The 12,617-nt window shown below is 41.5% G+C and overlaps 1 protein-coding gene across 1 annotated transcript in view; it reads right to left on the minus strand.

The window, feature by feature from the left end:
* The window catches only part of LOC102203634 (large neutral amino acids transporter small subunit 1-like), a 12,119-nt gene extending 4,908 nt beyond the window's left edge, over nucleotides 1-7,211 (minus strand). The window contains exons 1-8 of the mRNA XM_005732964.1: nucleotides 7,047-7,211; nucleotides 6,043-6,558; nucleotides 5,796-5,921; nucleotides 4,139-4,244; nucleotides 4,003-4,047; nucleotides 3,501-3,624; nucleotides 3,284-3,387; nucleotides 2,994-3,090 (exon numbers count right to left, since the gene is read on the minus strand). Of these exons, the coding sequence (XP_005733021.1) occupies nucleotides 2,994-3,090; nucleotides 3,284-3,387; nucleotides 3,501-3,624; nucleotides 4,003-4,047; nucleotides 4,139-4,244; nucleotides 5,796-5,921; nucleotides 6,043-6,558; nucleotides 7,047-7,110 (1,182 nt within the window). The 5' untranslated portion in view covers nucleotides 7,111-7,211. The remainder of the gene's footprint in view (nucleotides 1-2,993; nucleotides 3,091-3,283; nucleotides 3,388-3,500; nucleotides 3,625-4,002; nucleotides 4,048-4,138; nucleotides 4,245-5,795; nucleotides 5,922-6,042; nucleotides 6,559-7,046) is intronic.
* Nucleotides 7,212-12,617: the final 5,406 nt, after the last annotated feature.

The raw sequence follows: 12,617 nt of genomic DNA on the forward strand, positions 1-12,617 counted from the left end.
GCCTCATTGTTCTGACACACACAACAAAACTATTGACTACACTACACACTAACTACACAAGATTTGCGCTAAACGTCGCAAATCTCTCACATCTCAAAACACTCCTAAAACTACCCCCTTCCTAAACAACTGTTGCCATATCATTTTCTGATTGGTTGACATGGTACATTTTTCGACCAATAGGAAAGGGTGGGGCTTTTTGGTTTCGGCTTTTCTCACAGGTAGAGAGTGCTTTCGAGCGTTTTCCTTATAAAACGCCATTTTTACCGTTTCTTCGGGCAGTAAATATAAACAACGACAGTATTCAGGAAGAAAACCAAACATTGCATATTTTTATCATAACTCTGGTTTTACGTGGCCTATCAACACAATTTAAAAACTGGTATAAGGTCCACAGTTTCCCGTTAATTGTTCCGTCTGTCCTGCTCACATCTCCAATGGTTGTACACGTTGTCATTAACGTGGCTTCACTCCACATCAGCCACGCCGCTTTGCTAGCTAAAACACCGGTGTCGGCACATAAGAACGCTGTTAGCCTGTCAACGATGTTGATTAGCGGAGTATATACGAATGTGAATCGCATCATTGGCTGGACTATTGGATAAGGTGGCATCGTTCTAATCCCATACGGGAGCAGCCAGTCACTTACTGACTAACACTGCAAAACTGAATTGTTAAAGTTTTAATTTTAATTTCAATTCAGGTTAGATTTTTTTTGTGCGCAACGCATATTTTCTGTGCGCAGAGACCGTGCCAGCAGTGCGCACGCGCGCAGTTTATAGGGAACATTGGTGTCAAGTCTACATCTTTGTGAATGTCTCTGGTTTCCTGTTTTATTTTTATAGGTCTTATGTCCTGTGTTCAGTGTTTAAAGCTTTGCTTCCCCTTTATCTCGTCATGTTTGATTAGTCCCAGCTGGGCTCTCCATTCCCGTGTTACTCCGTAGCCCTGTGTTTTCCTTTGCCCTTTGTCGCAGCGTAGACCCTCACTGCTGTGTGTTTCTCTCATGGCTCTGTTTAGATCTCTAGTTCTCAGTTCCTGGTCTGTTTTCTTTTGGTCTAATTTAAGTTCCAGTTTCCCAGTGTTTTTCAGTTCTTAGTTCTCATGTTCAGGGTTTTGGTTTGTTTTTTGAAAGTTTATTTAATGGAGGTTTTTCCAATAATAAAGCTGCCATTTTCAGTTAACTTCCCATGGGTAGTCTAAGGAGCTTGGAAAGACAAGCGTCTGGACTTCTTTGAGTTTTCACACACTTTCACACCTTGGCTCATGTGATTAGGTAGAGGATCATCAGGGGGTCCTTTGTCCCTCTTTGGGGGGAAACTTCCACTGGGTTTATATCTGGGACCTCCACCATTGACCCTTAGAACTGAAGAAGCTTCTTGGATGAGAGGTGAAACGTCTTCAAGCAACTCAAAGAAGTCCAGACGCTTTTCTTTCCAAGCTCCTTAGACTACGATGACCTGGATGACTGAGAACCTTCACAGACATATTCCCATGGGTAGTTTGTGTGCTTTTTTGCTACTGTTCACCACCACAGCGAATTTTAAACCAAACAATCAACATGTGATTGATGCAGACCTTAATTTGAGAAGACTGCATTAACTCTTTAAGAACTGGAGCCATTTTTAGACATAGTTCCAATTTCAAAGGCTCAAAATGAACTGAACAAGTTAATATCACTTTTAATGTAAGGGTTGATTTTAGTCAGTGTGTTAGTCACCTGAAGTTTAGAACACGTGGACATCACCAGACGTTGTGCTTTCTCCACTGAGATTGTCTACCAGTACTTCATTGCAGCATTCAGGTTTTTATTTAATAATGAAAAAACACGCTTTGTTGGGTCGACATTAGGTGACTGACTTGGCCTTTGAAGTATATCCCGTTTCTTTGCCTTGAGAAACTCTTGACTTGGTTTTACAGTTTTTGGGTCATTATCCACTTGCACCATGAAGCGCTGTCTGACCAGTTTTGCAGCTTTGGCTGAATCTAAACAGAAAGTGTAGCCCTGGACACTTCACAATTCACCCTGCTGTGTCTATCAGCACTCACATCATTAATAAACACCAGTGACTTAGTTCTCCTAGCAGCAATACATGCCAATACCCTAACAGTGCCTCCACCTCCATGTTTGACAGATGATGTGGTATTCTTCACATCATGAGCCGTTTCTCTTTTTCTCCATACTTCTCTCTTCCCTTCACTCTGGTAGAAGCTTATCTTGGTTTCATTTGCCCCCCCAAATTTTTTTCTCAGAACTGTGCAGTCTCTTTTAGATGTTTTCTGGTAATAATCTAATCTGACCTCCCTATTCTTGAGTGTAACCAGTGGTTTGCACCTTTCTCTAAACCCTCTGTATATACTTTCTTGAAGCCGTCTTGATTGTAGACCCTAACAATAATGCATCTACCTCTTTGAGACTATTCTTGACTTGGTCAGATGGTTTGAAGTTGTTTTGATATTTAAAATGACAATAAAGAGCTAAATAAGAGCTCGAAAATAAAAATGCACCACTTGGAATCAACCACAGATACTAGATCTGCTTAGTTTGTCATGAAGTAACATTCAAACTGCTTGTCAGCCAATTACTTTTGAGCCTCTGAAAATGAGGCACCGTGTATAAAAACTGTTGTAAAGTCCAATTCACTGAATCAAAGCTGCAAGTCTGCACTTCAATCACATCTTGACTGTCTGATTTAAAAGCTACTGTGGTGGTGCACAGAGGCAAGATCATAAAAAATGCACAAAAATCCAACAAATTATGGACTTAACTGTAACTCTTCACTGAAATAGTTTTCTCGAACAAAAATAACTCTACAAATGCTTCACAAATGTTTTGTATCATCAAAACAGATTTATATACACTTCCGTATAATACCTCAAAAATGGGGACACTTTTGAGGTTTTTAGCAATGATCATACATGATTTAACACACTAACCTAATCTTATTGGTAGCCAGCTGGTAAAATGTCACTGAAAGTATCAGGTTTCTTACTGTGAATATGAGGGATGGCACTGGTGTGAACAGGTCTGTGTGGACCAACCCCAGAGCAGCAGGGAGTTGACCCTCTCGAGCTCCAGCATAGAACAAACTAGAAGAGAAATTTCTTAAATCATTATTTATTCCAAAAATACGGAGACTTTAATTTCTTAAGCCCCATGCCCACCTGATCTCCTGCCTTTTGCCCCCCTATCAGGGTGCGTTGGGGCTTAAGAGGTTAAACTATTAATACTAAATGTATAAAATGCTGTCTTATGTTTCATTGTACACATGCAAACACACACCGCGCTGAAGTAAAGAGTGATCCATTGACTGCACCAAAGCAGGACAGTCCCACAAAGACAGGAATGAGCCAGGACATCACACCAAGATGGTACTCCCCAAAACTCTGCAGAACAGAAAGAAAAAGCAGATGAGGAGAATTTCTGACCACAAACAACCAATATGCATGTCCCAGTTAAAGATGAAACACATCATATTAAAGAAAAGCAGTACACTCACCACAGCAACAGCCTCTGACTCAATCATGACTTGAGGAGAGATGGTGGTGAAGTAGGCCAGGTTGGTTAGAACATATACCACCGTGACTATAGGCATGGATATGATGATGGACAGGGGCAAGTTCCTATGGGGTGAAAGGTCGAAGGTCATTTGAGGAAAAAAAACAACAGCGTGTAACACTGTATGTTCTGGTAATATCAGACTGTGTTATGAGATGGGACTGAATTCATGCAGGGTATGCAGTGAGGAACACGACTGCATAATTTTACTGGATTTTATAAATCATTATTATCACATGCTTTTATTTTTTTGTAAAATGTAATATTTTAGTTCATATTTAGTCCATAGTTCAGATTATGTCAGTATCGCTTGGATACTTTATCTCTGTGGACTGATGATAGACAAGCTCAGTCCTGGATGAGAGCAACCATGCTCTTGGCAGATATTTACAAGACAGTCTGTGCCATCATCACCAAAACAACCGTCATTACATTTAAGTCACCTCTCTGGGTTGATCATCTCCTCCGTTACATAATTCAGGTAATTCCTGGGGGGGGGGGGAGAATAGCAAAGAGGTCATAAATCTTTCAAGCAAAAACAAACAGAAGCTAAAAATAATTCAATTTTATGACCCTCACCAGCCTCCAAAAGCAAAGAGACCACTGTACAGAGCCAGGACAATATTCCCAACTCCCAGTTTGCTCCCTTCAAACGCCTTTTCTGGGGTCAGATATGGCACATCACCTGCTCACATACAGAAAGAAGAAGAAAACATCTGAAAGGGAAGCAGTTCTCCCACTGCCAGGTGTAGCGCCTGGAGGAGTTATGTGCTTAGACATTGAATAGATTCTTTTTGTGCTGCCGACACATTTTGTCTCTTGTACCAGGCCGGCCTGTTGATGCCTGCCCTTTGACATGCTTGTCAATGCACGCTCACCATGGTAATAACAGAAGCGAAACGCAATATTGTGTCAGGACAATTCACTATTTATGCACAATAAACAAAGGAGCATCTCCTCTGGGGTACAGAATCACGATCAGTTGACATTTAAATATGAGAAGAAAAATCTTCTCATAAGTAAACTTCAATCCATTTATACAATACACTGCAGTCAATGAATCCAATGTGTGTGTGTGTGTGTGTGTGTGTGTGTGTGTGTGTGTGTGTGTGTGTGTGTGCGCGAGTGTGTGTGAGAAAGAAAGAGAGAGCCTGGCATTTTGGTGTTTCTCTCCCTCTACCTGTCACTTTCAGATGGTAATGACCCTCCTTATTATTTTCCAACTCTGTTCTCTTGCTGGTCTGCTGAAAAAGTGTGACAACAGCCGGCAAGCTTCACTGCCTAGTTTCCATGGTAACAGAGTATGGCGCACAAAGGTGGTAGGCGCGGCCTTGTGTAAGGAGGGGAGCAGCAGATGCAGCGTGGAGCAAGTGTGGCCACGCTGTCTTCCCGCGCTCTTGTATTGTGAATGGCACAGCTCGGACGGATTAACGTGCGTTGCTTTTACAGTCTTAGACGGCACACGTGAACCCACACGCTTAGGGCTATCATATAGAAAAATGTTACTACAATGCAATTATTTCAGGCAGTAAATTACTGTCTGTATAGTCACCTTATTTTCTGTACATTTTCATTTCATTGCAGTTTCATTTGCACGATCAAAACCATCCTGGCACGCTCTGATGCCCATGTTCATGTCTGCTCAGGCTCAATCACATGGCTCTAGACAGACAAGCTCTGTGTTCCGACTCAGTAAGTGTGCTAACAAGCTGAAAGCAAAGCAGTCTGCTTCGTTAGGCTCATTAGCGCTCGTTAACAACTTGTTTACCATTGGAGATAAAAGAAGTAAACCTCACATAGATGTCGTGTAAAGACGAGAATCATAATAATTGATGCTACTATATAGTTTGCAAAAAGCCACATAATGCAATGGCATTTACTTTACAGGCATGCTGTTAGTTCCATAATTACTCCAACTAAAAATATTGAAAACAAAGGAGCTGTGTTTCCAACACAATGAAGGGAAGCTGCATGTTTACGAGCAGATCTGAAATGACAGGTTCAAAGTGAGGACACTTTTTGAGGATTTTTTACTGACTATTAAAGTAGGTTAAATATTGTTGAGGATTTAGATTTTATTACACTCACAAAACCTGTTTTTCCAGCTTTGACCTGAAGCTTATTTTACTTCTCTGTTAAAAATTAATAAGTCTTGTGATTAAGGCATAAGATTTGTTCTCAACAGCCTGCAGTCATGCAGCTGACTTTGTTTGTTCTGTGGTATTTTGCCACTCACCTGTGGAAATCTGAATGAAGCCAAAGAGGATGATGATGATCAAGGCTATCAATTTGGAAGCGGTGAACAAGTCCTGGACCTTGGTTGCTGCCTTCACACTGATACAGTTTACAAATGTCAGGGAGGCTACAAGCAGCGGGGAGACACAAAACACACTACAATCAAGAATCTGGTGAATGACCAGCTGCAATGAAGTGTCTAAAATGTGTATTTGACCTAAGAAAGCCCACCAACATCATGTACTCACTAAGACACAGGCAGGCAATGAGCTTGGCTGCGCTGTCGGGCACGACGCAGTTGGGGTAGAGAGGTTTCAGAAGGTAGGTCGCAAACACCAGTGACACCACATACTGCGACGACGGCCGGATGATGAGCATCTCCACCCACAGCTTCAGAAAGGCAGCCAGTTCGCCATATACCTCCAGGATGTAAGTGTAGTCTCCTCCTGACTTGACAATAGTTGTACCCAGCTCTGCGTAGCACAGAGCACCCATGGTGGATATCACTCCACAGGCGGACCAAACGATCAGAGAGAGCCCAGCGGAGCCGGTCTCTTTGACAACACCTGTGGGAGTGACGAAAATGCCCGAGCCGATGATGGTGCCGATGATCATTCCGACACCGTTGAAGAGGGTGATGCTGCGTTTGAGTTCAATCTTCTCCCCCTTGCCTGGCAGGCTGTTGGTGGAACCTGTGGCAGCAGGCGGAGAACCCACTGGCTGCTCCACAATGAGACCATCTTGCTCAGGCTCTGCTCCAGTCGCTGGTGGTGAGAGGACAGCAGAAGGGGAGACAGTCAAATTACAGAGTCTGGCTCATTTTCAGACAAATGAAAAGAATTTACAAGCTTTCTCGCTGAGTTGTTTTAGGCACTGGCAACTTTGAAAAACTATGATTAATAAAAACAAACAAACTCTTGTGTTACTAAAGGAAGAATTCATATAATTTTTTAAAAATAGACATTTTTGTAAATCAGCACCTATGAGATTTTCCTTCTGAACCTGCTGTCCTTATTGAACTCTTTCTATCCATGTAAACACACACTGCATCTGATAGTTGTGTTTTCATACCCACGTTCCTAATATGTGCCATTTGTCCACACCTGTCACCTGCTACCATGAAAGCATCTCCTCAGCATCAACTCTACAATTCTACTCTTGCATCATCAATGTTGCATCAGAGCGCATGGTGGAATAATGCAGCGCTGCACCATGTGGCAGTTAGAGGTGCGTGAGCATGCACTGTACCTACCCCCCATCTTCTCCTTAGCGACGCTCTCTCGGCTGCCTCTCGATTTCAGCTCCGGCTCAGCCATCTTCCCTCTCAGTCTGAGACCCCTTGTCTTGTCTGCTTCCTCCTGCAGCCCTTTTTCTTCCTTTCTTTATGTCCTCTTCCTCTTTCTGTTGATTTACACTCTGCCTGTCTGTCTCTCCCGGACACACACACGCGCGCGCGCGCGCGCAGGTCTCTCTACTTCCTGATTCGTCCTCTCACTCACATGTGGCCACACTGCTTCCGTCACTCAGACTACAATTCATCTGTACCTGATCCTCTCTGTCTCTCTCGCTCCCTCTCTCCCTCCCATCCTATATCAAGCACACAGCAGGGAGGAGCTGAACCTTTGTGATGCTGCTGCTGCTGCGTGAGCCTACGCCCATTCCAGGGAATGATGGGATACCTAAGAGGGGGAAGTAGGTTGTGAGAAGGCACCATTTGGAAGGAATACCATGTGACGCTGTAATCTTTTTGTGTACTGCCTAATCCTGCAGTATACAGTATGCCTATGTGTGTCACTGGGTGCTTTCATGTCAGAGGCGATTAGAATAAATGCTGTAGAGCTGGTTTCCCTCCCTACTGGGGACCAAATGGAAAAAAACAAACTGTCTTTATTCTGCCTGAAAGGTGAGATCACAAAGAAAATGGAGATCCATTGGACATTTTGAGTGCAGACAGTGTGTAATAACAATGACGAAGCTCGTTTATGTTCCTGTATTCTTTTATGGGCTACAAGGTGTTTAAACTGGACCATACCCAACAAAAATTACAATATCATAATTACTCATCAGGAGTGACTTTTACAATCAATTGGGGAAAGGATTTGGCCTGAAGTTATTGGTGCTTGTAGGGTATGCATGTTTTATCAGAAAGAAGAAGAAATTGGGATTCTAAAGTACATGTAAATAAAATTTAAGTGCAATGATTTGCATAATATTTAAACTCCATATTTAACTGGGAAGGTGTTATTTTGAATCGTTATATCAAAAAATACGCTTATGTTCAAAGTCATTGTAAGGCATATTTAAAATAATGTTTGTTAACATAAAATTGCTTCTCGTGGGTGCATGTAGCGCTGCTAAGCATCCCCCTTGCATTCATTTTTTTGGCAATAATTCACAAAAAAGCTCTTTATAGTCAGTTATTGCCTAAATATTCACCTTTGGCTGCCATCCTTGTTTTGACCTTATGTGGAGTGGTTTCACTTAGACTCCATTCACTGCTCAAACTCCATCAGACTGAACAGAGATCTGCTGTGAACAACACATTTAATGTTCAGTGACAAGTTCTCCGGCCTGAGGTCTGGCCTCAGACAAAAAGCTCTATGTTAGTTAAATCAGAGCTAACAACCTTCTTCTAGTTAACCTTGGAGCCTCCTGCATGCCTGTGGATAGACTCCAAGAGACAGAGATGTTTGCAGTGTGCTTGTATCTTCAGTGAATGAACCCTCGAGAATAAATGGCTTTAAAGAGAGTGAATATTTATGTAGTTGTTTAATAGTTTGAATTAATCCACATTACTTTGTAGATGTAAAAAAATATATATTTTAATATCAGAGACTTGTTTTTTTTATTTATTTTTTTATTTTAAAGCTTTAAAATTGACCATGAATCCAATTATAAAAGCAATAAAAGAGTAAAAACATCTGAGGGGATGAATACTCTCTATATGCAATTGAATATCACCAAAAATGTTTTGAAGAATCCAGAGAAATATATCTATGCAGGGGGCAAAGCTGAAAATCTAATACTGAATTGCTTGTCATAATCCACATACACAAACTTAAAACTCTACTTTGATAAAATACATCTGATATCTGAGATATCGGAGACCAAGCTCGTTTAAGTTTGGTAAAAAAAATATTCAGGGGGGCTGACGAGGAAAGTGTGAAAAATATTTTTTGGGAAAATCACAAACTATCAAAAGAGGGAGCACCTGGCTGATATCAGCATCTGCACAGAAGTCTGCATCTGTGCTTGAATGGGAGCATTAGTTCACATTGCATGAGTAACGAACCAAATAACATATACAGATTTTAGGGCATCAGTGCCTTTTTCAGAGAAGGCCTTGCTTAATTCACCAGCATTTCTGCTTAAATATGGGAGTATTTCTCACAAGCCTTTCTTTTTCTAAAGTAGGTTGTAAATATCAAATCCTGCAACCTAAAGCCCCCCAATACCTATATGCACAAAGTACCCCATACAATAAAACGCTTTACAACTATGTCTGATTATATGGAAATAAATCCGACTCTCAGATTGATTTGCCTAATATATGCCTGGATTTATTGTGTGAGCCCTGTGCTCGGCGCTAATGAGTTGCATGTCCAATATTTCACCGCAAGGTGGAGCCCTAGACACAATTCAAAACCTGAGATATATTTTTCTTCTTCTGAAGATGAACCTGGTCAAACTCACGGTGCTTAAACAGGATTTGTCTGTTTTTTAAAAGCTCAGGGAAACTTACTGAGGAACTTACAGGAACATCTTAACAATTTGTTTGATCAAATAAATAAATATGGCCAACACTACAAAATAAATAAATCAGAGAAATCCTTACACCCTAGACCTGGCATATTTGTTGTTAAAATAAATCACTTCAGACTATTTTAATCTATAAAAAATTATATTGTTTTATAAGCTTTTCTTATATTTTAAATGGTAGAAATGCTAAACAGGAGGGAATGTCTAAATGAACAGTAATTAGGAACCTTACCATAAGGAAACTGCAGCCTTACCATTTTTCATTCATTTTTATAAGGACCTATTATTATATTGACTGCACCTGTTGCTCCAAACCGCAAAAGTACGTGAAGTAAAAGTGGGCCCATATATTCACAGACATGCTTGGACGAAGTGAACTATAAAAGAAGCATTCGGAGAATGAGCCCCGTTCTGTTAAGGCGTTACTAGCAGCTCTCTTGCATAACTATCGACGCTGACAAATTCGACCTGCGATCACCGAGCTCAGTTCAGCAGAACATCTCAGCTCACTAGTGGTGGAGCGCAGATCGATCCTGGTTTGCAGCCAGGGCACTTTCTGCCACGTGTCCGGGGACTTTCCCCTGGGCGAAGAGAGGAGAAACCAGGTTCCCTGTATGTAGCCCAGAGTGCAAGCCTTCTGAATGCCCGGATGACATCAGCAGGAAGCGGCGCATAAATAGAGGGGCAGGCGGCACATGTTCAACATCGCGGTGTCTCAAAAAATATGAACAGCTGTATCAGTGTTAACAACTATTTTACAAAGTGAGAGTGAATATGTCTCAGCTGTTCTGTCCCAGAAAGAGCGTCTCCTCTTGTTTGTAAGGAGCTCAATTTGAACGGATCAAAGCCGCGGGGCATCATGGGAAATGTTAAAGGCGCAGTAATAGGTAAATATCAAGGGGCCAGAGGGGTGGGGTTTTTTTTACACTATACGCTGTACCCACGTCTAGTGTATCACTTTTAAATAATTCAGTAGACGCAGTAATGTCCCCGGGGGGCTGGAGGGACACTAACATCCCTTTTAGCTTTTCAGAAAATGCCATTATAATTGCTGTAAATTATTCAAAACACCACATCTAAGACAATAAACTCCACACAAACGCCGTGTGTTACGCACACATGCATAAATTCAGAGCTGACTTAATTTACTCATTTGTATTATGATAATTTAAGAAGAAATAATTAGCATTTTTATCCCTTGTTATTTTTCCGGTTTTCAGTGGAATTATCATTTATATTAGCGCACTGACAGTGTCAGTACGTTGTTTATAAAGGTATTTTAATGAGGCCAGGTCTAATATCATAATGCTGTCTCTGAAGAAGCCATTTGATTCGTCTGCGGTGGTCTCTTTCCCAGCATGCCTTGTTTCCCAGCATGCCTCAGCACCATTTTCCCCATCGTTTCAATGGACAGGTCATTTCGGATGCAAAATTAGCGAATATAATTTATTCTTACAATAAAGCAACACTTTCTGTCATACACGGCTTTTATTTAGGGAGGAGTCCTCGCACCGTAACAAAGGCTACCGTCAGATTCGTCCCTATATAAATAACATCCAGTGTTGCTTACGTCTTCCGGTGGGAGGAAGCTCATTGTAGAGGTCACGTGCAGAGTGCTCGTCACTCCTCCAGTTACCTCGGGGAAGGTCTGAGACAAGAGCCAATAGCTGCTCTTGCAGGGCATCACCTGATTCGGGTGAGCGAGTGAACAGAAATAGTGGTGCCGACGCGAGCACGTCTCACAGGAGAAGCCAGGTGGAGCAGTTTATCAGCTCCTCCGGTGGATGTGGTGCTCGCTGGCTTGGAATCACTCGCGGCTGGCGAATGAGTGCGATGTATGAGGTGGAGTACAGCTCCAGAACCCAATTCAGACTACTCTCCTTCCACCTTTTCTTCTCAACTCTTCTTTTATTCTGTTTCAAAGCTCTGAAACCCAGAGAGTAAGCATCCTGCGTGGCAAAAGCGTGTAAACGTGCTTTAAACGATTATCCAATCCAAAGTTAGGATCATTGCCCGCACGAAAACAGTATGAAGCACGTCATATGTTTATGGCTGATAGATTTGCATTTGGTGTAGCTGGTCCAATAAATCCATTTTAGCAACTTTATTATAATATTACATTTACAGTATTTTCCCACTAAAAATATAAAGAGGAAAACTGAAATATAAATGCCTCAGCAATATATTAAAAAAGTAAAATTTCAAGTGACTTGTCAGTAACATTTATAAACACAGTGTGAACTTGTTTATCATTTTAGGAATATCCAGTGGATACAAACTAAACCGTTTGAGCAATATTAATTGCTTGTGTTCCCGCTGTTGTAAGAACATCAGAAGGTCTTAAGGGGCCAAACAGCTGTGAAAAATAATCATTATAATTCTTCCTTGTACTCTACAGTTCAGCCTAGTAGGTAATGCTTCATTAAGGCATTTAAAAACACACAGGCTGGAAGAAAATATCACGCCTTATCTATAGCATGACTTACAATTCCATTAAAATCTCCTGGATTCATCTAAGACAAGTGATGTAATGTTACAAGCAGTGAATATTATCATTACCATATTACAGTTGCATTGATGCAACTGCATGCATGCAGCTGCATCAATATTTTCCCCAAAATCTTGCAGATCATTAAGTTGTTTGTTGGGAAATTTGTGTTGTTTTTTTCCTTGGAGCTCTCTCGTTGATGCCATTTTTGTCCAGTCTTTTTCTTATTGTTGAATCATGAACTCTGATCTTAACTGAAGCGAGGCCCGCAGTTCTTCCATTGTTCTGGGTTCTTTTGTGGGCTCCTGGATGAGTTGTTGACACGCTCTTGGAGTCATTTTGGTAGGACGGTCACTCCGGGGAAGGGTCACCATTGTTCCAAGTTTCCTCCATTTGTTGATAACGGCTCTCGCTGTGGTTCACTGGAGTCCCAAAGCCTTTAAAATGGCTTTGTAACCTTTTCCAGACCGGCAGATCCATGGCTCTGTTTCTTATCTGTTTTTCAGTTTCATGAGCTCATTTCTCAGACATGTTGGTGTCTAGGGGATTTCTTGTTTGACCAGGTCACTCAGCTTG

This window comes from Pundamilia nyererei, unplaced genomic scaffold (assembly GCF_000239375.1).
Source record: "Pundamilia nyererei isolate P.nyererei 1_Seehausen unplaced genomic scaffold, PunNye1.0 scaffold00049, whole genome shotgun sequence".
NCBI classification, from domain to species: Eukaryota; Metazoa; Chordata; class Actinopteri; order Cichliformes; family Cichlidae; genus Pundamilia; species Pundamilia nyererei.